Source organism: Rhea pennata, chromosome 25, assembly GCF_028389875.1.
Source record: "Rhea pennata isolate bPtePen1 chromosome 25, bPtePen1.pri, whole genome shotgun sequence".
Taxonomy (NCBI): domain Eukaryota; kingdom Metazoa; phylum Chordata; class Aves; order Rheiformes; family Rheidae; genus Rhea; species Rhea pennata.
In genome coordinates this window covers 8,010,939-8,035,689 of record NC_084687.1, presented here as the reverse complement: position 1 = coordinate 8,035,689, position 24,751 = coordinate 8,010,939, and the positions used below count along the sequence as shown (strand labels likewise).

Here is a 24,751-nt window from a genome sequence, read left to right as displayed (position 1 = left end):
GTTTTAAGGATTTTTGTTACCCTACTGTGAGCAGATACTGTTTTCTTGAAGAAAGAATTAACAGGAAATGGTGCCCATAGCTATACCTGAAGTAGGTTACACTCACCTGCAGGCTCTCACTGCTGGGTTATATGCTGTACTGTTTTATATCTGTCTAAATTTGCCTGCTATTTTTCAGGTACTCTACACCTAGATAAAAGAATTATAGATGTTTTGAAAAAACTGCTGTGGCTTTTTTTTTTTCCTTGATATTTTTCTGATTGCTTTCTTAATTTAGTTTCAGGTTTTGCTCCTTAAGACTTGTCAGCATTTAAAATACTAAATATATATTTGTTGGACAATAACTGTGGAAGCTGCCTATTGGGAGCTGAGCTCAAGGTCAGTACCTACATAGCACCTCTCTGAGTGACAGCACCCTTCCTGATGGCAGCGTACTGCTCTTACGGAGAAGACGGGAAATAGGCCTGGAGGCAGCAGTTGCAACTGGTCTGTATTGGGATCTCTTCTCCTACCCCATGGTCCGCTCCTTGATGGACACTACTAGTGAGGACACAAAAATGTTCTCAATTCCTAAGTCTGAGAAACGCTGACTAAAGTTAAAAATAATTCTCCAAAGTTATGGTTTGCTATGGTATGAACGTAATTGATAATTTCCTACCTGTCACAGTGGTAAAAGTATAAATGACTTCATAAGTCATTGAAGTATGCATTTTATTTGGGTAGAGAGATGAATTCTTGCTATCTGCTGTGTTAGCTGTCCAGTTAGACTATTTCTTTTAGGTAAACTGGAAGCCTAAAAGAAAATGCCTTCTTGTGTTAAGTATTACCTGTTCTTAAAAATACACACTTTTCAGTTAGAGAATTTGAAGAAATTAAAGGTACTGCAAAGCATTTTTTTTTTCCTGCACTCAGTGCTTGTATTCCTGGGAAGATAGATTGTTTTGAGATTTCGCTGCCTCACTGAGATATTTACAATCTCTCCTAAGAAGATTATCTCAGTAGAGAGAATGTGTGATTCTCCCGGTTCCTTGTGACTGTCACAATCTGACAGGCTTTCACTAGGCTGCTGCAAACTTAGAAAATGCAGCAGGAGATGTTTTCAGAGAGCTTATAGAAAATGTAGACAATAGTGTAAGTGTGTGTATGTATAAGTAGAGCAACAATAAATTTAATACTGAGAATGCTATAAAACTTAGTTTTGTCAGTTGTTTTGAGATGCTGAACTCAACTCCAATACATAGTGTGTATGTTTGTAAAAATCATATTTAGTCACACCTTAAATTATTCAGAAATTCCGTTTTTCATTTGCTTTGGAACGGGATGATATGGCATATTATCACAGACATGATTATAATTATGAAGAACTTAATCATCTTAGTTTAGTGGTAGTTACTGTATTTTTAGTCAGGGAAGTTCAAAGTTCCCGTTTTGATGGACTGCTTAAGCTATGCAAATGCCTCCAGTCTTGGTTTCAGTAAATGGCAGCACGCAATCCAGCATCATTCCTATATCTGAACTCTCTTGACTCCTTGGCTTTCTCCTGTGTTGATGAGACAGGGTCATAAATATGTGCTGGAGCCCAAAAAAGGTTGAATTCTGAAAAATGTTGAGTTCATATTCTGGAGGTGTTAAAAAAAAAATCTTTGTCTGAAATATAAATTTCTTTCTACATTAAAAGTGTGTTTTAATATAATATTTCTACTTTAGTCTGCTTTAGGCATATGTTATTTTTATAGTAGCCCTAGAATTGATGTGTGTGACTACTATAAATTGTTTTTCTGAATTAAGTATGTGTGTTACCAGTTCTGTTCATGACAGTTATGATATAAGTAGGCATACTTAAAAAAAGAGAAGAAAAAAGCAAAGAAGCTCAGTTAGGAGTAGAACTTCAAAGTAGGTTTTTATTGTTATTTTTTTTAATTTTTATAGATTGTGTCACTTGTTTGACCTGCGTGGATTTATTTGAATGCCTAATCAGTGAAACTAGAACAGGTGTTTTGATGTGTGGCTATTCAGAAATACAGTCTGATGAACACTTAAATTGCTGAGAGAAGTGAATATTATGCATGCGCAGTAACTACTATTGGTGTTTGCAACCAATAAGTGAAACCTGGCAGAGATTTGTTCCTTAGAGGACTGCACCCATGCCAAGTTTTAACTTAAAACGGAAGTTTGAGTTATTAGATCACACAACTGCTTACAAATGTTTCCTGAAGTGTGAAACTTTATCATCATTATAGTAATGCAACATCTGAAGGGATTTTGAATTTACTTTTATTCACTCAGTACTTTTGCACTGACACTTACCAACTCAAAACAAGTATGTATGTTTAAAAACAGATGTCTAAAATGATACTGTTCTCGAATGTTAATTAGTATTATGCAAAGTCAAAGACTTGATGGTCAGTGAATGCTTTGGTCTTAGTCTAGTAGTAATTGATGTGATATCTCATTAGTATCAACAGCAAATCTAAGCTATTTCTTTAGAATGAATGTTTTTAGAAGATCACAGAATCACGTAGGCTGGAAGGAACCTCCAGAGGTCTCTAGACCAACCTCTTACTCAGAGAGATCCGGGTGGAGGAGGTTGCTTGTCCAGTTGAGTTTTGAGTATTTATTAGGAGGGCATTTTTGCAGTCTTTTGTGGGCCATGTGGCAGTGTTTGACTACCCTGAAGAGCTTAAAAACAACAGAAAAATATATATATTTTAATCAAAATTTCCCTTGTTCTAGCTCATGCCTGTTACCTCTGGTCCTTCCATGGTGCACCTCTGGGAAGAGTTGGCTCAAGTCAGTCTTCAGTGCACCCTGCATCAAATAGTTGTAGATAGCAGCAAAGTCCCCTGGTCCAGGCTAAAAAAGGCTGTTTCTTGCAGCCTCTCCAGCCTGTGTTTCATGCTCTTACCATCTTGGGGGCCTCTGCTGGACTTGCCCTCGTGCATTGGTGTCTGTCCTGCACTAGGATGTCCCACGCTGTGCTCTGCGTCCAGGTGTGGTCTCCTAGAGTGCTGAATGGAGGGGAAGGATCACTCCCCAGAGCTGCTAGTTGTCCCTGCTCTCACAGCCCAGGGTGACGTTGTCCTGCTTTTCTGTAAGGGCATTCTGCTGCCTCCTGTTCAACTTGTCTGCAAGATACTTTAAACATTCCATTTTAGGATATTAAAATGAGATCAAAGAGTTGGAGTTTTTTTTAATCCTACTTTAGGATCTTAGTTTTTCTATAAGGTCGTGAAGCAGCTAAAGAATTGATCCTGATTTTCATCTTACAGACCAATCATCCAAAAGTTTGTTAAATTAGTTAGATATTCAACAAAAATAAAAATTTTAGTATGTAAGTGAGGGTATTTGGGAATAAAACAGTTTGGGCTCAATTCCTGGATAAACTATTTGGAAGAGAGGTACTTTAAATTTCATTTTACGCTACTGAAAAGACTCCCTAGATTTCAAACTAAGAGTCAAATATGTCAGATATATCACCCCTTCCCTTCTGTTCCCTACTGCTCAGAGAAGAAAAAAGCTAACAAAATTATAAATCCTGGAAAATGTAGTATTTCTACTGTGATGTAAAAGCAAGACTTGTTTGAGAAAGCTGCTAAAAAAGAGCAGGCAATGTTAGTATTGTACCTAAAGTTCAATTTATCTAAAAATCACCTTGTTCTGTTGAATAAAAAAAATATTTTCCTGAGGAAAAAAAATGGTTAGTAGTATGGGTAGCATAAAAAGGCTTCATGCCTCCTAGGAGATAATTTCACTTTAGCATTTGATACATGAACAGCAGGGCTAGCTTTTATAGATGTGTAAAAACATATCGTAAGAAATGTCTTTCTTTGATGTTTTGGGCATATAGTTAGGAGTCCAGTGATGGATCTGGTGGTGAATGGTTCCACTGAAGTGCAAAACACTTTTTGTAATGTCTTATCGCTTGATCGTATATTTTTGTGTCATTGGTATTATTTTAAGTACAAGTTGCATATATTTTATGCATATCTTTGCGTATGTTGACTCGCATTTCTTAAAGAAGACACTGCACTTTCTTTGAGTATGCCATTTGTGTTTCTTCAGTGCGGGGCTTATTGCTGGATGAACAAACTTTTATCAGCGCTGTGTTGGGGGTCATTGGGGTGGTCCGTGTGTGTGAAGACTGCTTCTCGTAATGAGCTATTTACGGTTGCATCCTTAGTGGCTTCTTCTGGGTCCAGTGTTGCATCCTGTGCTTCGCTACAGTATTCTTCAGGCTTTTATCCCGATTTCTGTTTCTTACCTCTCAGCTACTCGCTTAGTTGAAGTTCTTGGCTCTCTACCCGCTCTTCCCCTCTTGGTTCAGACCTTGTCTTAACCATTCAGCAAGGCTTTCTGTATCCAGCACACTGCATTCAGGAGTGTGGGCCAGTGCCAAAAGAGCTGGCCAGTATGTGTTCGCAGTTTATAGGAAGAAACACTGTAAAGATAGTTCCAATGACTTTGCATTTAAATTATAGAACACAGGTAAGTTGTAAGAGTGTAGGTTTTCGTTGTTTTCCTGTTTCGAGAAGGAAAGCTAAAAAGAAACTGCGTTGTGTATCATTAGATCTTATGGTCTTAAATAACAGTTTACTTTTCTTGAATGAGATTGGTGTATTTCTGGATAAATTATTCCTAAATCTAGATAGAGTGTGGAGGGTTTCTGTTTGCTAGATGGTCAAGGACATCTGAATAGAAATTGTGCCCCTTGTTCATAGCACTGTCTGTTCTGTCCATGATTTTTAGGGCTGACTGGGTAATAATTAAGACATTTATCCAAGGGACTTCAGCAGCTGTATTGGGTTCAGCTGGTCTGTTAGACATCTTGTGAATAGCTTTCACTTTTGAAGCATACAATCTCTTTTTTGTGCTAAATAGGAAGCAACAGAGAGCATGCCTCTTGAAGTGATACAGGTAACAAATGTAGTGTTAACATACCGTGATTGACTGATTAAAAACTGGTATAACTTACAGTTCTTCCTCAAAATGACTCTTAATGATATCTGTTATGAATTAAGAAAAACAAGCCTGCACATATCTACTTAAGCAGGTGTCTGCGATGGTGTGGTTTTGATTCATTTTGTTTGGTTTACTTCGTGTGTATTGTGCACGTTCTCTTGTTTCTAGCTGTTGCAGTTCTCTCTTTTTTGGGTGTATATTCTTGTGTAAAGTGACTAGAACTGCTTTTTCTGTTTGGAGAGGAGAAAAAATGGAACATTTCCTCAGGAATCTGCTTGAAAAATATTCGTGTTTTATTGGAAATAAACTGGTGTTTGAAACTTCTCTTTTGTGGAAGAGTACTATGATTCTCTTTCGAGCTGTAGTATAGCTCGTATCTTGGGTGAAATTCTTTCTAAATAACTTGTTAATTGATATTAGATCAGAATTCCTTAATATCAAACTAGAATATATATAATCAATGGCTTGACATAAGCTTTCTCTGGAAAAATTTCCCTAGTCTCATCCCATGAGACTGGGAATACAGAGGATCACACATTTTTCCTTCCATTTCTGTAGCTTTCTCATTTTAAATCACCTTTAAAATCTGGAAGAGTATTTCAGTGTTGCCAGGATTAAGAAGACAGACTGGAGAAATGAAATACAAGTAGGCTTTTAATATCTGCTTTGAAAATGGTTTAAGAATTAATTGTACTATCCTCTTGAAAAAATTCTCCTGTTTTGAGATGCATGAGAATAGCCATCAGAGAACTGTGTTCACTCTGGGGAGATTTTAGAAACAAATATATACAAGGTGTCATTATCATAGCAAAATTTTAATTAAGAAAATGCTTCTTTGTGGCTTTAGGTGTTAGTTGAAAGTGGTAGATTAAAAACATCTCCCACTTGAAATTTTTAAGTTCTTTGAAATGTTCCATTGGGATTTGGTGCTGGATTATATTTTAGTTTTTTTTTTTTTTTTTTTTTTTTTAGCAATCTTTCTGTTTTTAGAAAAACAAAAAGTGACTTTTTGCTCCTTAGTATTTTCAGTTTTTCACTTGCTGACTTCCTTTGATGACTGTGTTTTAGCTTAATGTGCTTGCTTATCTAAATAATAAGTAGTTGAAAGGATTAAACAGATGCTCCTCTCACATCTATATTTGTAGTAAAATCTTTTACTACCAAAAAGTGGGAATGTCTAACATAAGATTTAAGGAAGATGTGACTAACAATTTTGGAATAGTACAGCTCTTGTTATGCATTAGTTTCTGCTATTTGCCTCTCTTTGTTTTGACAAAACTCTTAGTTCTTTGTCTGAGGCATTTGATCTTCTACTTTGGTCAGAAGCATAGCTGCTAACCTACTTGGAGTTGCCCAGAGAGCTGAAGGTGTGCTCAGATGCTCTTGTCTGATAGTCTTTGGTCCTGTGGTTGTTGCTCACAGCTGGACTTGCGGGGACACACGTTCCCATGCAAGCAGGGGCAGCTCCATACCAGGGCCACGACTGTCCTTGGAAGAGGTGGTGTTCCCTTTGCCCATCTCTGGCCGGTGCTGCCTCAAGTTGCTCCTCTGCGTTGGAGAGGGCAGGAGAGTGCCGCGTGCAGAGCTCTGCTAGCTGCGCGTGGCCTTCCTACACAGGCATCCCTGAGTACCTTGTTGCAGGAGATGTGCTTCTCTGTCAGTTCTCTGTGGTGGTTTTCCTCAGCTCAGATTAGTGTATCAGGTGGATTGCTCTTTCTGCTGAGGCCAGGAGACTCCTTAGGAGTTTGTCACAAGGAATCTGGGAGTTTCTTTTCTCCCTCTGTTACAGGCTTTGGAAACTCTCTCTCTCTGCCGGTGGCATGATAGGCAGGAGTGGCTCATGGTGTGAGAAGATGGCAAGTGAGACCTGTCTCCTTTTGAGTGTGGTTGACAGTGCAAGGCAGGCTTTTCCTACCTGCTGGATTGGTGACTCTCAAACCAAATTTCCAGGTAAGAAATTATTCCTGCTTCTCACTTAAATCAGCCTTAGGTAGGATAGAAGGAGAGAAACAAAATTCCGTTCAGATTATGTGTTATATGCAACAGTGGATGGGACAATAAACTTGTGTAATTGAACATACTTCTGCTATCCTGGCTGATGTTTGGAGAATTCTCATATGTGACAGGAAAAATTAAATTTGTTCTTAACTGCACAGTTAATGTAGAATCAGCAGTAATTCATTTCAATACTGTGAATATGCCAGAAAAGAACTGTAGTTTAAAACATTGTGGACCCTAAGCACAGAGTTTCACTTGATACTCTCAGTATTTACTGTCTCTTCTCATGCTTCTGTCAGGGAAGAAGCATTTTGTCTTTATGGTTAGGTGAAACAGCTACGTGGGATTTTAACTAAATCCTGCTGTATCTGAAACAAACATCCTGATTCTCAACTCTTTGCTTTAGTGCAGCTGGTAACTTCCAGAATATTAATTTACGGCTTTACAATTAACAGGAAGCTATCCTTGAGAACACAGAAAGTCTTCATGGGAATTACTAGTATTGGGAAGAGAACATGAACCAGTCTCATCTTCAAAATTTTTATAAATGTGTCTCTAATCTTAATACTGCTGTGATTTAGAAGAATAGTGATCTTCTAACAATAGTTTTTCTTCTGGGCTATGCAAATTCTGTTCCTGAGAAGGAGCTACAAGCTTTTTTTGAAAGGAGTGTAGCAGCGTAAATAAGTGTACCAGGGTTGATGCTTTTTTCTCCCAGTGTTAGGCTTCTAATTTAAGTTTACACAGAGAAGACGTGTAAGTTCTGCTGGAGTATGACTAGAGTGATATTTTTACTGTTACTTTCTTTTAATTCTTTTCTATAAGAATTTTTTGGATTGAAACTAACATTAAAACCTTGTCTTCCTAATGGGTTATATAAAGGTGTGAGCTGTAGTTTGTCCTAAAATACATTCTCAATCAATTTTTACCATAAACTTTGTTAATTTGCTAATTTTCTCAAGTTTTGACAAAGGTGAGGGTTTCTTCCCATTTTTCTTTTCTATTAATGCTTCAGTAAATCTGTTAATGTTTCAGTGTAGATCTTCTCTGCTTTTTCGTCTTCCCTCCCAAAATAAGCCTTGTCTATACCATTTGAAGTAGTGCAGTAAGACCTCCATCACTAATGATGTTGCATACATTTGTGTTATATTAAATTAAAAGAATGGGAAATGTCAAGTGTGTGAGGTATACAATGGCTAATGTAATACTGGAGAACTGCCGCTGAAAATAACGGACATTGAAATATGAAGAAGAAATCTAATACGCTGTATGAGAATTGCAAGGCTTTTTCTTAGGACTGTGATCCATTGAGATAAGTTTAATGCCAACTAACAAACACAATGAATAAGTATGGTATAGGAATCCTGATGTTCTTTATTCCTGTAAATCTGCTGCAAGTTCTTCATGTGCAAGGATACCTTTGCCAAAATATTCTTTTGTTTTCTGTAACAGTTGCTTGTGTCTGTTTTCTTTCACGAGCAAGTTAAAGGACTTCTGGCTTTATAGAGGTTACCGTTACTAATGTGAAAATAAATGTTTTTGTGGGAAAGGAAACAGTTTATTGAACGTGCAGCTTCTAGTCAGGGTTCTACTATAAGCAGGAGCAGTCCAATGTCTGCAACGAGGGGGCTGCCTCCCTCCCCTGGTCCTGCACGGAGCCTGGGGACATCTTAGGTGCAAAGAGCACTTGATTATGTACTTTCCAAAAGTGGGTGCTTGAGAACAGTATTTGCTGCTTGCACCCGCATTCTGTATCTTTTAGGACAAAAGCTGTGGGCAAGAGGGAATTATCCATGGTTAGAGTCCAGACCAGGGCCTACCCGTTGGATTGCTCTATTTTGACATCTGATTTTATTGAAGTTTTCAGTGATCTGTCTGGTTTTAAAAAAGGGGGGAGGGGAGATGTTGTCCTCTTCCCCCCCCCCCCCCCAAATGACACCCAGAGCAGAACTTTCTTTACAAGAAGTAGTTTGAATCTGGGGAACTTGACTTTGTATTGTGCAGATTATAGATCTTGGGCTTTGTTTCTTCTGTCATGTTTCATATGATTAACCAGAGAGAGCATTAAAAATCTGCTTTAGCTGTGGTTTGTTTGAAATGGAATGGTTTTAATGGTCAAAGGTTGAATCTTTCTTTGTGCAAGTATATGTATGTATCAGCTGGTAAATGGCTTATGTATAGGATGCTCTAAGGGAATTTTACCTTTCAGTAGGAAGAAAATCTCAATGTTCTCCATATGAGGGAGTCTTTATTGTAGAAGTGAAAAGTCTTGTGTATTTGGTAGTGAAATACTAGTTAATTTTTCACATCTTACTCTGGAAACATGTGTGGTCTGACAAGAGGGAATTATTATTTGGATTGTTGCTGTTGCTCAGAAATGAGTCATTTGTGTTCTAAAGAGGCTATCATTAATCTTAGCACTTGGAAAAAATAATGCTAATTAACTACTGATGTAATTAATCTCCATAACAGAATATCCACAAAGGAGTTAAACGTCATTTAATTACCTTTACATTTCAAAGTGTTTCAAGTGTCCCAGTATACATAAGTTCTTGATCCCTTTGAAAGCTTCACTTTAAAAAAATATTCTATGGTAGAAATATGTAAGAGCTTGATTTAAGACCAGGTAACATTTCTAGGAAGAAAGTGTTAACCGTCTTGTTAGTGGTAAATAGATTTAAAAATTTTCGGCGTAGGTTATTCCTAGAAATTTTTTACTTGTCATTTTGGTTCATTTAGTAATTTCTTTGCAGCTCAGCTGAGGATTTAAAATCTGATTTAGCAAGTACAGAGGATAACAGAGCAGATCTTTTTGAAGATGCAGGCCAATTGATATCCAGTGTTTAAAACTATTTGTATTCATTTGTACATATGTATGCAAAGTGTCTGCAGTAGAAAGGCTGATGTAGCTGGCACGAGAGCATTTTTTGTTAGAAACTCGTACTGCCACTGTGGCTAGAATACCTTCCCTTCAGAACACTATTTGAAAAAATTCCTGAAACCTTCAGATAGTGTGTATTACTGCCTCTACCTTCCTTGACCTCATTGAAGTGGATTATGTTAGAGAGTGCGCTGTGACACTCTGATATTTTCATGAGCATTGCAGGTAAATTTTCCCTAGAGCTCACCATAGAGCAAGCTGGACAGTAGGTGGTTGTAAAAATTCTTTAAAGAATGTCTTGAATTTAGCAGGAAAAAAAAAAAGGCATTTGCTTTGAGTGAACAGAGAGAATTTGGCTAAAAATGTGTACTGGTTCAGAAAAATCTGTGGAGAAATTCTCAGAACTTAAAGCATGCAATTCTTTTCTGAAAAGTTTTTGGTTTAGTTTGGGTTTTTTGTGTAGCTGTTATAGCTGGATAATGACAGAGTTTTAACGGCAGTGTGTCAGTTGCAGCACCGCTTCCTTTCCGTAAGTGAAATGAAAAATCTGAGGCAATTTTTTTTTTGTTAATTCTTGTCAATTCTGGCACATTTACGTTCCCATTCTTTTTCTCAAAACTGGAGAATATAAAACATTTTTTGTTATTTTGCAGTTGGTGTAATCAGATGTCCAATATGCCGCCAGGAATGCAGACAGATAGACCTGGTAGATAACTACTTTGTAAAAGACACATCAGAAACACCAAGTAGCTCTGATGAAAAATCGGAACAGGTATGTCACTTTCCTCCTTTTGAGAATTCACACGCTGTTTTTGTTTCTGTGCATATAAATGCTTTTTGGGAGAATGATGGAAATTTGCTGTTTCCTTTTCTAGGTGTGTACAAGCTGTGAAGATAATGCTAGTGCTGTTGGGTTTTGTGTGGAATGCGGGGAATGGCTGTGCAAAACTTGCATAGAAGCTCATCAGCGAGTAAAATTTACTAAAGATCATATGATTAGAAAAAAAGAGGATGTGTCTTCAGGTGAGTGTTTGAATATCACTTAGTCCTACCCTTAGTAAAACCTCTTTCTCTTTGGCATATGTAGAAAGAGACAGAGGATTATTTAGGTACCAACTAGTTGCCTGGCTTCCACAAACAGTTGGGAAAAGTTTAGTAAACAGATACCAGGACAAAACTGGCAAGTCTCGAAATACAGGAAGACACTAAATTTTAGCGAAAATGACTTATTCACTACTGCTTTGAAATATCTAAGTGCAGAAGAGAGGGGATGAGACCATGATCTTTGAAATGGATTTAGATCATTTGTCAATAATCCCCTTATTTTATTTAGTAGAATAAACTATGTGGAAGGATTGAAATCTGCCAAGTATTAACATATTAGTAATTGGATCTCTTATTGGCCAAGGGAATATATTTCTCACAGTGGAAAAGTGTATACAGATAAGATTGTATTTTTACTCAATGTGATGTTACTGTTGCATTGATATTGCAAAGTAAACGTGGAATTTTAATGCATATTAGCTATAATCTCTCTTTAGTTAGCAAAAATTTATCTGTGAAGCATGTGCACAGATTTAGATATGCAGTTTTATTAGAAGTTGACTCTTAAATTATCATTTGACTGTATAGCATTTGAAATCTGCTGAAGTAGTGTAGAAAACATTCTCAAAACAATTTAAAAATAACTGGATTTTAGTTTAGATTTACTTTGTAAATGAGATTAAGTTCTGATTGAAAACCAGTAGGTTCTACATAATCTTGATCATACCAAGGACAAGAGATCTTGATATCTTACTCTCTATTAATTTAAAATAACTAAGAGCTTCTCTTGTGCCATTTCAGAGCAATAACACTGCACAGTTTCCTGACTAAAGGAAGCAAGTTCAAGAGTAAACGTTTTAACTATTAATATGATTTTTGACAAAAGCTTTGGCAAAGATCTTGTTTCACTTGTTCTGAAAGCTTAATCTTGAGAGAGATTTTTCTTTATGTCTTATTGGGTACTGTTTCATAAAAAATCCTACCTATTGAAGTTTGAATTTTTTGGTCCTAATAGGAGATAACCCATTAAGATGTAATCATATGACAGGCTGTTGTGAAGAATTACAATTGCTTTTCATTAAGAATGCTATACTATGGCTGTCAAGGGGATAATATGGCCCCATTAACCTTCAGTAACATGACCAGAGAGCTGCAGAGAAATGACTCTTTTAATACAGTAAAGTTTATACAAACATTTCAGGTTAGTATTTATGAAGCATGAATCCAAGGCATATAGCTAGCATGTCAAGAATTTAGCCTGCCTTTGACCTACCGGACAGACACTGATCCTTACTAACCCTCCTGATTGTAGGGAATGACTATTCATTATGTGCTCAGAGAAGCTTGTTCCTTAGTTGCTTATTAGACTGTAAGATGCATTGGAGACTTTAAATTTCTTCTAATGTGTCAGCTTTAGATTCATGAGCGCTTATATCATGCAAATTATTGCAAAGAAAAACAAACTTCAGAAATACTTGAGAATACCAGGAAGACAATTATATTTGCTTATTTTAAGCCTTACCTGCATTATCTTCCAAAAGCTGCTTCCCTTGCTGCCCAGCTTGAACAAGCTTAATTAGAACACATCGTGGCAATTTTTAGAACCGTTCTTTGACATAATCTTTTATTTACTTAGGTGGGAAAGCTATCCAGTTTAGCAGGAGTTGAAGTAACTGTAACATTGGTAATACTGTTCACTTTGCAATTACCAGTGCAGTTGCTTATGATGTATTGTAGTTTATAACAGTTTTGAAGCATTAATTTAGAAAATATACAGATGTTCAACAGTATAGAAATTTGAGACATTTGATAGTCCTTCAGTGTGTCAGAAGTGAAATTGCAAGCAATTTAATCTTTTAGTAAGTGTACACAATTCTAGTGGTTGTGTAGAAACTGTTCTTGCATTCTTACAAGGTGCCAGTGTCTTTTCAGCATTTCTAATAGGGGGAAGAATTCCTCTTTCCCTCTGAATATAATAAAAAACATTGGCATTGAAAATATTTCAATGAGAACATATTTGCAGTAACTTTAGACTGAGCATAAGTCTATAATTAGTGTTATTTGAATTCTTGGTTGTTACTTAGCTTTGTGTTGCCCTTCAAATTGTCTTGAACTTTACTTTAAAATGCAAAAATGATTTGTTTTTACAAACAGAGGCTGTGGGAGCATCTGGTCAACGTCCGGTCTTCTGCCCTGTCCACAAACAAGAGCAGTTAAAACTCTTCTGTGAAACGTGTGACAGGCTCACCTGCAGAGACTGTCAATTACTGGAACACAAAGAACACAGGTACCTATACTACTTTGTCTTTGCTCTTGTGGTGTACCTCCTCTGCAAAAGAAATGCCATTGATTTCACAAGGTTGTGCCATTAAGCACAGTTGTATTTACTCCTCAGACTGAAACACTCCCTTGGGAAGGAGAGCCTGTGGCAGATACTGAAAGCAGTAAGAGTAGTAACTGGCTGAGCTACGTCAGGCAGCTTAGAACAGATTCAGAGCAAGGTGGTCTGATACGATTTGGTGTGATTAACCTGTTAACTTGCCTGGCATTTGTTAGTGCTGTCACTCTACTGGGGATGCAAATAAAACACTTAAATGGAAATTGCTACAGCCCTGGTGGTTGCCCAGAGAGATTGTGGAGTCTCCTTCTCTGGAGATATTCAAAACCTGCCTGGATGCAACCCTGTCTAACATGTTCTAGGTGACCCTGCTTGAGCAGGGAGGTTGGACTAGATGATCTGCAGAGGTCCCTTCCAGCCTTACCCATTCTGTGATTCTGAACACCAGGTGCTGTAAAGAGGCAAAGAGGATGCAGTGAGTCACAGGTGAGGTAATTTTTTAGAGGAAGTATTTTACTATGTAACAGTCCTTCAGTGTAGGGTAAATTCTGTAAAACAAAGCTATAAATTTTGCATTGTAGATTATTTTTCTGTGTTAGGAAAATAACTTTATCTGCTTGGGTAGTTGACTGAAAGTTGCCTCATTTCAGGTGAAAAGAAGTTGTGGGTCCTGTGTTTCAGGAGCTTACTTTTCTTATACTAACTAGAAAAAAATTTGAACCTCTTAAAGACACCTTGAAACTTCCTGCTTTTCATCAGCTCTGTGATACAGTTCTTCAAATGTTTGGAAAAGTGTAATAGGTAGTTTTTTTTGCAGTGTTACATATTTATACCACGTTTGCTGTTGCAATTTGTCAGCTGTTCCAGTGCTGATTCTTCTGGTCAGTCTCTAAATAACACTTTCCTGTAAATGTACTTGGCAATATATTGCAGTATCATAGAATCATAGAATCAGTAAGGTTGGAAGGGACCTCTGGAGATCTCCTAGTACAGAATTTAGTGGTTTTTTTTTTCCCCCAGAATTTTGAGTACACTCTGATTACTAGAGCAGCCTAATGGAGAACCTTTAGCTTCTAAATTAGAACTATTAAAATATTAAAAACAATGAATATTTCTGCTCTGTTCCTTCATAGATTTGATCATAAATATCCAAAACCACACTTATCCAGAAAGCTTGGTCTACTAGAATGTTAGCTGCCTTTTTTCTAACCACTTTCTTTGCATCAGTCTACTGTTCCCTTGATACTAACTGATTAATAATCCATAAATAGATGTATTTTGTTCTACTTACATATTGTCTTCCAATATGCGAAGAGTGTACTTTGCTGTTAGGATGCTTTGTTGCAGATGAATATTCCTTTAAAAATTTTCTATGTGTTGATATAAATTACACATCATTAGGGTGATTCTGTCATGAAGTAAAACTGAGATTTTTATGAAGCTTGGTAAAACATTGAAGGAAAATTATACCAGGTGGAAAGACGAATTGATTTTAATGTTTTGTTTATTTATCACCTATAATCCTAATCCTTTGCAACAAAGGAAGATGTTTAATCACCACTTCAGTAGCAGCATGGCACACTGTTCAGAGCTTCAGATGAAAGAATTGCTGGTGATTCTGTAGAAAGCTGTCATCCTCTTTACCCAGCCTGAATGTGTGAAATTCAGCTAGCTAAGGTAGTTTCCAGTCCATTTACTTTGAAAATTAGAAATAAAATATGATAAAAAAATATTTTTGCCATAGCAAGAGTTCTGGCAAAATTTCAGCAGTGCTACAGTGCTAGATAAATAGATTAGGGTTTTTTGTTTGTTTGGTTGGTTGGTTGTTTTTTTTGGTCCCCGCTGAAGTAGAACTCTGTTTTTATAAAGTTCATGAAAATAGAATTTTGTGGGTTTTTTTTTCCTAATTTAATGTTAATAATTTGTCAGACTCTGTGAAGTTTGTAGTGTGTATCTTCTCTCTAGTGTTCCTTAGCTTGTGATCCCATGAAGTGATGCAGTGCATAGTTTCCCTGTGTACCTGAAATTCGTAAGTGACACCTAAAGGTTCGGTCTTCTGGACATTTACAAAGTATTTTATTAGTTCTGACAGCCTTTGCACATTGATCTGGATATGTATAACTTAAATTTTCGATATTTCTGTCATATTTTTGTCAAGGTTTTAGTGAGAAATACAGTTTCACCTGTAAACTAGGAACCCTTAGCTTCAGCATGTTGCTCCTTAGTAATTGATATCTTCCCTTGTTGTATGTTGAAAAGGTATCAATTTCTGGAAGAAGCTTTTCAGAACCAGAAGGGTGCAATTGAGAACTTGTTGGCCAAACTTCTTGAAAAGAAGAATTATGTAAATTTTGCAGCTACCCAAGTTCAGAATAGGTAAGTACCCCCAAATAGTTAATGTTACTGTTGTGTTATCGACTTAGTGAAACATGTTAAGACAAACAAATGAGGGGACTACAAGGATACTTAATTTTTAATCGATTCTCTATCTTTAGTTATCCTGGGCTTAAATACGTTTGGAATTTTTTCTTCTCTATAAGTACTTCTATAGGATGTTGTTATAAGAAATATATCTCAAAGATGATGCCTTTCAAGGCAACTTTGAGTTGAATTAAAGACATGACATATTTACTATGGTTTAAAAAACAAAAAAGGCAAACCAAACCCCTGCTATGGTTCCTGCTAAATTCAGCTCTGGATGACAAAGGTTTCGGCCATAAAACAAACACTTCTTCAGATACTCCTACATTTTATGTGAAGGCCTCTCTGTTGTTTAATTGTGTAACAAAAAATTATTTTGAAATTTAATAGGAAATTTGATTATTGTTTTTTTAATTAGGCAAGCAAAATTTATTGTATTTACCTGAAAGGAAGACAAGTTTTTTTCCCTAGGTAATTTGATTTAGAAATTCAACAGTTAGCTTATATTCAGGGACATGGGACATCTTTTTGGGTTAGTATGGTAATGTGACAGTGTAATGTGGGATCCTTCCAGTTGATGAAGGAGCACAGATAGGCTCCACGCAGCTTGAAGTTTGAATATGGACACAGTGAGAGCATGTGATCGCTGCTGGTTTTCAACTGTCCATGAAGTTGTGGAATGCTGGAGAACAGGGAATTCCGCTGTGATTCTTGGCAGTTTTATGAGCCTTCTGCAATATTAAGTCATTTGCAAAATAGCAGATTGTCTGGAGGTAGAAGGAAATGTAGCAAAGGTATAAGGAGAATTTTTTGTGAACATTTTTAACTCCTGATGGTAGCATATGCATAAGAAAGTAACAGTTTTGAGGCTAGTAAAATACACAACGTGACAGAGACAAATGTGTGAAGATGGAAGTGATCAAAACAGAAGATTTTCTGTGCTGATTACACATGGAACTCATTCAGAGAGCCCAAAAGACGACACTCGTAAATTAGGAGAACAAGCTGTAGAATTCATACATAGCTGAAGAAGACCCAGAAACCCAGTTACATGGGAAATCATTAAATGGAAAGCTCAAGAAATGTCAGAGAACTCTGTGACAAGAAATCAAGGCCAGTAATGGTTGGTGCTTATGAATAAAGCGTTGTAACGGTTTCCGCCTGTGGCGAAATACTTCACTCTGCAAAGGTCTGACTTCCAGCTTCACCAAAAACTCGGTGAATTCCTGCAGTATGTGGTTGGATTGTGTAAAGATCATGATCATCAGCTGAGCCAAATGGAGAGTGCAGGTGTAATATCATTTTACTTTAACATATTATCCAGTTACACCATTGAAGAGAGGGGCAAAATATCAATCATCATAAAAACTTCAGGGGGTGAGAAGCTGCATATTTCAATAATGTTGACAGTGTTCGCAGTGGTATGAAATTGCCACTGTATGTGATCTTAAAGTGTAAAATAATGTCAAAGGAAGAACTGCCTACTGGAATGATTGTTAGGTGCTAGAACCAAGGATGGCTGCCTACTGACTTAGTGAAGGATGTGTTGAATGTTTTTTGGGATAGGAGACCAGGTGTATTGTTACAAGAAGGACATTTGTCTTAGATGCTTTTAAAGGGCATCTTGCACCAACAGTGAAGATCATCATAAAGAAGTGAGTATTGGTCTTGTGGTCATACATCATACAAGTTCAGATGCTTGATGTAGTAGCAAACCTTTAAAGAACGTTTTAAGGCTTTACACTCAGACTGGATCATGGCAGGGGATTGTGCTTTGACTCCTACAAAAAAACAAAGAATCATGATGAAATACTACATTGTCACTGGATTAAGGCGGCATTGGGTCATATAAATCCAGAATTTGCAATGGAGTTTGAGAAATGCTGTATTTCAAATTCTGTGGACAGAACTGAAGATGATTTACTCTAGTCTGAAGAAGTTGAGAATAGTGAAGACACTAAAAGTGAAGAAAGTGACAATGGAAATGGAATGTGAGGTTTAAAAACTGAAATGCAGTTGTGATAAAGCATAAGAATGAGTGTAGACTAACATTAGGCAGATCATTGGTGAAAAGCTAATACCTGTATTGTGTATTTATTACAGGTATGTAGTAAGCTTTGTTTTAAACATTTTGGGGGGGGCAGTGGAGGAGTTTGTCTTAAATTCAGGGTTGTCTTCCTTTCTAGTTAATGTATAGTAGCATAAAGGTTTAAGGCACTGTAAGAAAATTCTTCATAGTGAAAGAGATGTAATATGGAGATAATTAAATATACATATATATACGTATGCGCATATGCATGTATATGCACACACGTGTGTGTTCTTTGCTCTGTGTGTGTGCGCAAATGTGTGTCTATAAATAAAACATATAAATCACAAGGACTGATTCGTATTATTTCAAGTAAAATGCAAGTTGTAATTAAGTGTCAGCTTGATCTTAGACGATACAATTTTTTCCCAGAACTGAAATTTTAGATGGCTTCTTCTGAAACAGTTGATTAATAACCATTTCTGTGTTAAAAATGAAACAGGGTATCGATTTTTTTTATCAAAACTTCATCAATACAGAAATTGTTCCTTCAGTCTTCAAGGGTGGGAAGAGTCCTGTGGTGTTTAGCATTTGGCGGCATAGTATAAAGTGACTGCCTGACAATACATTTCTCTTTTTTAGGATAAAAGAAGTAAATGAAACTAACAAACGAGTAGAACAGGAAATCAAAGTGGCTATATTCACCCTCATCAATGAAATCAATAAAAAGGGAAAATCTCTCTTACAGCAGCTTGAGGTACAGTTAAGATTTAAAATAATAATAATAATGTGTTGTTCACTGTTTCAAATCCCCTATTAAGAACTGACATTCTACAGGCTCACCATGCTTTATCATCGCATGTGCAGCCTGCAGCTGCGACCTGAAATGGCCTGCACTGTGCAGTAGTGCTTGAATGACTATAGCACAGCATAGACAGATCTTCGTGTTTATAATCTCTGTCTGCTGTGGAAAGTTTCTTTCTTTGGTTCATATGATGACATGTTGTGTTGCCATCTTGTAAATGCGTCCTGCATGCACCTGGGGATGTGCATTTGGGACATGGCTATGGGGGACCCCTGTACTGCCTTCCTGGGAAACCTGCAGGCATGATTACCTCTTTGAAATGCATGTATACCAATGCATGCAGCATGGGGAACAAACAGGATGAGCTGGAGATCTGTGTGCGATCGCAGGGCCATGATCTCATTGCAGTCATGGAGACATGGTGGGATAGCTCACATGACTGGAATGCTGTCATGGATGGCTATGTGCTTGTTAGGAAAGACAGGCCAGGAAGGTGAGGTGGTGGAATTGCTCTTTATGTTAGAGAGCAACTGGAATGCATCGAGCTCTACCTAGGGGTGGAGGAGGAGGAGGCAGTTGAGAGCTTATGGGTAAAGATCAAAAGGCAAGCCAACACAGGGGACACTGTTGTGGGTGTCTACTACAGGCCACCTGACCAGGAAGAGAAAGTTGATGAGGCCTTCTATAGACAGCTGGAGGTAGCCTCACGATCACAGGCCCTGGTTCTCGTGGGGGACTTCAACCACCCTGACATCTGCTGAAAGGACTACACAGCAGGCCACAAACAGTCCAGGAGGTTCCTGCAATGCGTTGATGATAACTTCTTGTGGCAAATGGTGGAGGAACCTACAAGGAAGGGTGTTCTGCTGGACCTTGTCCTTACCAACAGAGAGGGACTGGTTAGTGATGTGAAGGTTGGGTGCAGCCTTGGCTGCAGTGACCACGAGATGGTGGAGTTCAGGATCCTGCAGGAAAGAAGTAAGGCAACAAGCAGGATTGCAACCCTGGACTTCAGGAAAGTGGACTTTGGGCTCTTCAGAGACCTACTTGGAGGAATCTCATGAGTTAAGGGCCTAGAAGGAAAGGGGGGGGGGTCCAGGAGAGCTGGCTAATATTCAAACATCACTTCCTCCAAGCTCAAGAGCAGTGCATCCTTACTCATAAGAAGTGCAGCAAAAGGGGCAGGAGACCTGCATGGGTGAGCAAGGAGCTCTTGGCCAAATTCAAACAGAAGAAGAAAATACACGGAATGTAGAAGAGGGGACAGGCTACTTGGGAGAATTAAAGGAATGCAGTCAGAGTATGTAGAGATAGAGCAAGGAAAGCTAAGGCCTGGTTGGAATTGAGTCTTGCAAGGGATGTCAAGGACAATAGGAAGGGCTTCTTCAAATACATCAGCAGCAAGAGGAGGACTAGGGAAAATGTGGGCCCACTGCTGAATGGGGCAGGAGCCCTGGTGACAAGGGATACAGAGAAGGCAGAATTACTGAATGCCTTCTTTGCTTCAGTCTTCACTGCTAAGGGCAGCCCCCATGAATCCTGTAGCCTGGATGTGAGGGAGAAAGTCTGGAGAAGGAAAGACTTTCCTGTGGTTGAAGAGGATAGGATTAGAGACCTTCTGGGCAGGCTAGACATTCACAAATCTATGGGCCCAGATGGGATGCACCCACAGTACTGAGGGAGCTGGCGGATGTTGTTGCCAGGCTGCTCTCCATCATCTTTGAAAGGTCCTGGAGAACTGGAGAGGTGCCTGAGGACTGCAAGAAAGCCAGTGTCACTCCAGTCTTCAAAAAGGAGGACCCAGGCAACTCTAGGCCAGTCAGCCTCACCTCCATCCCTGGTAAGGTGATGGAACAGCACATTCTGGATGTCATCTGCTGAAATATGGAAGAAAAGAAGGTGATCAGGAGTAGCCAGCATGGATTCACCGAGGGAAAATCCTGCTTAACCAATCTGATAGCTTTCTCTGATGGAATGACTGGCTGGATAGATGAGGGGAGAGCAGTGGACGTTGTGTACCTTGACTTCAGCAAGGCTTTTGACGCGGTCTCCCCTAACATCCTCCTAGATAAGCTCAGGAAGTGTGGGTTAGACAAGTGGACAGTGAGGTGGATTGAGAACTGGCTGAATGGCAGAGCTCAGAGGGTCGTCATCAGTGGTATGGAGTCTAGCTTGAGGCCTGTGGCTGGTGGCATCCCCCAGGGCTCAGTACTGGGTCCTATCCTGTTCAGCATATTCATCAATGACCTGGATGAGGGGACAGAGTGCATCCTCTGCAAGTTTGCTGATGATACCAAGCTGGAAGGAGTGGCTGATACAGCTGAGGGCTGTGCTGCCATTCAGAGAGACCTGGACAGGCTGGAGAGCTGGGTGGAGAGGAGCCTCCTGAGGTTCAACAAGGGCAGGTGCAGAGTCCTGCACCTAGGGAAAAATAACCCTAGGCGCCAGTACAAGCTGGGGGCTGACCTTCTGGAGAGCAGCTGAGCAGAGAAGGACCTGGGAGTGCTGGTGGATGACAAGTTGACTATGAGCCAGCGATGTGCCCTTGTGGCCAAGAAGGCCAATGGTCTCCTGGGGTGCATTAGGAAGAGTGCTGCCAGCAGGTCGAGGGAGGTGATCCTGTCCCTCTCCTCAGCCCTGGTGAGGTCTCATCTCGAGTCCTGTGTCCAGTTCTGGGCTCCCCAGTACAAGAGAGACATGGAGCTACTGGGGAGAATCCAGCGGAGGGCTACGAAGATGATCAGAGGGCTGGAGCACCTGTCCTACGAGGAACGACTGCGAGAGCTGGGCTTCTTCAGCCTGGGGAAGAGAAGACTGAGGGGGGATCTTATCAATGTGGATAAGTATTTGAAGGGAGGGTGTCAAGGGGACAAGGACAAACTCTTTTCAGTTGTCCCGTGGGACAGGACAAGAGGCAATGGGTAGAAATTGAAGCACAGGAAGTTCCGCCTGAATGTGAGGGGGAATTTCTTCACTATGAGAGTGACGGAGCACTGGAACAGGTTGCCCAGAGAGGTTGTGGAGTCTCCTGTGGAGATATTCAAGGCCCACCTGGATGCAACCCTGTCTAACATGCTCTAGGTGACCCTGCTGAGCAGGGAGGTTGGACTAGATGATCTGCAGAGGTCCCTTCCAACCTTACTGATTCTATGACTTGCTGGACCATTTTATAATAGATTCATATTCACTTTTGGAGAAAGAAAAAATAGTGGACAGACTCAGGGAATGGTTGGATTTGGCGGAATAGATTCTTTTTGGCATGGGGAGGAAATTAGAGCTTTGTCGTAAACAATTTTTTTAATTGTGATTATTTCTGAAAGGCATCAAGCTATCTAAAATGTTACAGGTAGGTCCTGCTGGAATAATGTTTTTGCCTGCTCTAACAAGTTTAGAGAATTTTATACAGGGAAAGGGCAGGGAAGCTGACAGGCTAGTCTTAGTTTTCATTCCTAATATAATCGTATATCAGGTTGGCAGCTTTGCTGCTAAGACCATGGTGATCTTAACGGTGATTGTTGGTATTTGTGTCTTTAGTCACTCTCAGAATTGATGCTAACTCCTAACAAATACTGATTATTTTATTTTAAGTACAACTAAGTATTGGATTCAAAGGCATGATATTGTCCTCCATAGCTGTACTTAAAGGTGTAATGCTGGTATTTTAAGTTGTATAGGTTAACATCTTAAAGGAGTCAATGACTTTAAATATACTTTTCCAATAGCATGTTCTGAATAAATGATAGTCGCCAACTTTTATTCCAATCTCTGTAAAATTTAACTTATGACTACATTTTGGCTCCTCTAAAGAGAGGAAATCTGTCATAAGAAGTTAATTCATAGGATGTTGCTAGTCTGCCATAATGTGGTTGAAAAATTTAGAATTTAATTACTCAGAAGAGATTTCTTCTAGTTAAGGAACAGTTACTTGGCAATGAAATAGGCGTGGAGTACTCCTGGAAGAAAAAAGGTATTTGATCAGGAGTGAACTAAAGAACTTGAAATCATACAAGCAAGTGAATTTTGTCTTTTCTTGGTTTCCTAGCACTTGTTGCAACCCAGAAAAATTGCTCTGGATCATTTATTTAGTTATTTATGCTAACTATTTATGCTAACTATTTATGCTGTAGTTGTTAACAGCTGCCCAGTCAGGTATTGTTATTTGAATGCTGAGAATTCAGTACTGCAACTCAGATTTTTGCTGCAAGATTTACAGCTGACAAGTTACCAAAGGCTGAAGGCTTCTCAGAGAAGGGGCTGCTGGGTCTATCTGCTATGTTCATGAGCTCGTTAGTGGCAGTTCCTGTTTGGAGAGGAGGCTGGGGTTGTTCAGTGTCCCTGGGCCACCTCTGTTGCTGTCTCTCTCCCAGCTGCAGCACTGCAGCTTTTGTGGCAGCTGCGGGAATGCCAGGGCACCATGTAGTGCTGAGCTGATAGTGTGGCTTCGCCCTAGTCTGCGACACTCTCCCAGTTCTTGGTCATGCTGCTGTACTTCGGTATCATGAGGAGGAGTGAGTTAGTGTCAATTTAGTAGTTGAGAATTTCCTGGGACAAAGTAAAGACTCTCATTTGACCCTGCTGTTTTCTCTACACTCTAACACCCCCTGGAAGAATTACGGGGTGGATTATGGAGTGGATGTAGTTTACTCGATGGTTCTAGCCATTCTGGATATAAGCATTGGTGTAGGCTTGTGACATTTTCTTCTTTTACTTTGTAAGAACTGTGATAGTGGTTTACACTTTCTTTTTAAATCTGAAGCCCCCATTGTAATAAGTTTTCATTTCTTTGTAGAATGTAACAAAGGAGAGACAGATGAAGTTAATACAACAACAAAATGACATCACTGGTCTTTCGCGGCAAGTGAAACATGTGATGAACTTTACTAATTGGGCCATTGCCAGCGGCAGCAGTACTGCTTTGCTATACAGTAAACGACTGGTAAGGGAAGATCCTCTGATTGTCTGTGCAGTAGAAAAAACGCTTAGTCAAAAGAATTTCTTAGGTATCGTGTAGCTTCACTAAGTTATATCCAAGGAAAAGGCAGTGACTTGTTCATGCTTCATTTAAAAAAACCTCTGTAATAATGGAATAAATTTGCCAACTTCTACAACATTTTTATTTGTACATTAAGGGCTTATAGTTTTATCAGAAAAGGACTGTGGTTCAGCTCTATAAAGATACCTCGTTTAACCTGAATGATTGCAGAAATAGCGTTACTGTGTAACAGTACTTTCTTAATCCTCTGAGTTTATTAAAAAATAGTTGTATGGTGGATGATTTTTTTTTTAATGAATTGGGTGCTTCCCAGGTTACTCACCAAACTGGCTATTGAACGTCATTGTTGGTGGTCCAGCAGTCTAAACTCGCAGGACAAAATGCACACTTCTTAACATTGTCATTCTTTGTTTCATTGTGATCAAGTCTTGTTTTGCTTTCCATCAGATAACATTCCAGTTACGTCATATTTTAAAGGCACGTTGTGATCCAGTCCCAGCTGCCAATGGAGCAATACGCTTCCATTGTGATCCTACGTTCTGGGCAAAGAACGTTGTCAATTTAGGTAAGGAAATTGTGTATATATATTCTGTGTTACTTGAAAGACTGGATAGGTTTAGGGATATTCATCAAAGATGAGTGAGTTGGAGTACAGTATATAAGTTAATGCTGAAGAGCAAAACTCTTTTGTTGAGATAACCCATCAAGTGCTCTTTCTATTAGCAAAGCTTTCTCCAGAGAGATTTTAGCTCCTAAAGGAATAGTTCTGTCAGCTTTTTTTTTTTTTTTTTAACCCTCCTGTACCCCGATTGAAATAGTTAAGGTATAACTCACGTGTGTGAAATGAGTGCTTTTGGAATGAGCTTTATTGGCAAGTAAATGGCTCTCCCCATTAAAATCAGTTTTGCCTGTTGGGTACCTATTTAGCTACAAATGAAATAGTACTGTCTGAATATGTTCAAAATGACATGAACAAACATAATTAAAAGGACTATTGATTTGAGCTAAGTTCATGGCTCCAAGCCAGTCTGTGCCATTGCTAGCAAGGTAAGTGAAATAATAAATAACTTTTAAATAATTTGATATTCTAAGATGCTTGACACTTTAATAACAGTAAAGAAAAACAAAGACCTTAACAGGAGATAATCTACTGTTCCTTTGTGTTTGTTGCTGTTGCTTGCAGCTGCCATTCAGTAGATTACAGGACTGTATCTGTAACTTCTTGCATCTTCAGTCTTCTTTCTCAGTGCTCCCACTTATTCATTCTCTGCCCCAAGGCGTGA

At 38.7% G+C, this 24,751-nt stretch overlaps 1 protein-coding gene across 5 annotated transcripts in view; it reads left to right on the top strand.

Annotated features, from left to right (window-relative positions):
- Positions 1 to 24,751, top strand: part of TRIM33 (tripartite motif containing 33) — a 41,945-nt gene that overhangs the window by 2,012 nt on the left and 15,182 nt on the right. For all 5 annotated transcript variants that reach the window (XM_062594959.1, XM_062594961.1, XM_062594960.1 and 2 more), the window contains exons 2-8: positions 10,492 to 10,610; positions 10,714 to 10,861; positions 13,037 to 13,169; positions 15,480 to 15,596; positions 18,313 to 18,427; positions 23,265 to 23,411; positions 23,916 to 24,033. In XM_062594959.1, the coding sequence (XP_062450943.1) occupies positions 10,492 to 10,610; positions 10,714 to 10,861; positions 13,037 to 13,169; positions 15,480 to 15,596; positions 18,313 to 18,427; positions 23,265 to 23,411; positions 23,916 to 24,033 (897 nt within the window). The remainder of the gene's footprint in view (positions 1 to 10,491; positions 10,611 to 10,713; positions 10,862 to 13,036; positions 13,170 to 15,479; positions 15,597 to 18,312; positions 18,428 to 23,264; positions 23,412 to 23,915; positions 24,034 to 24,751) is intronic.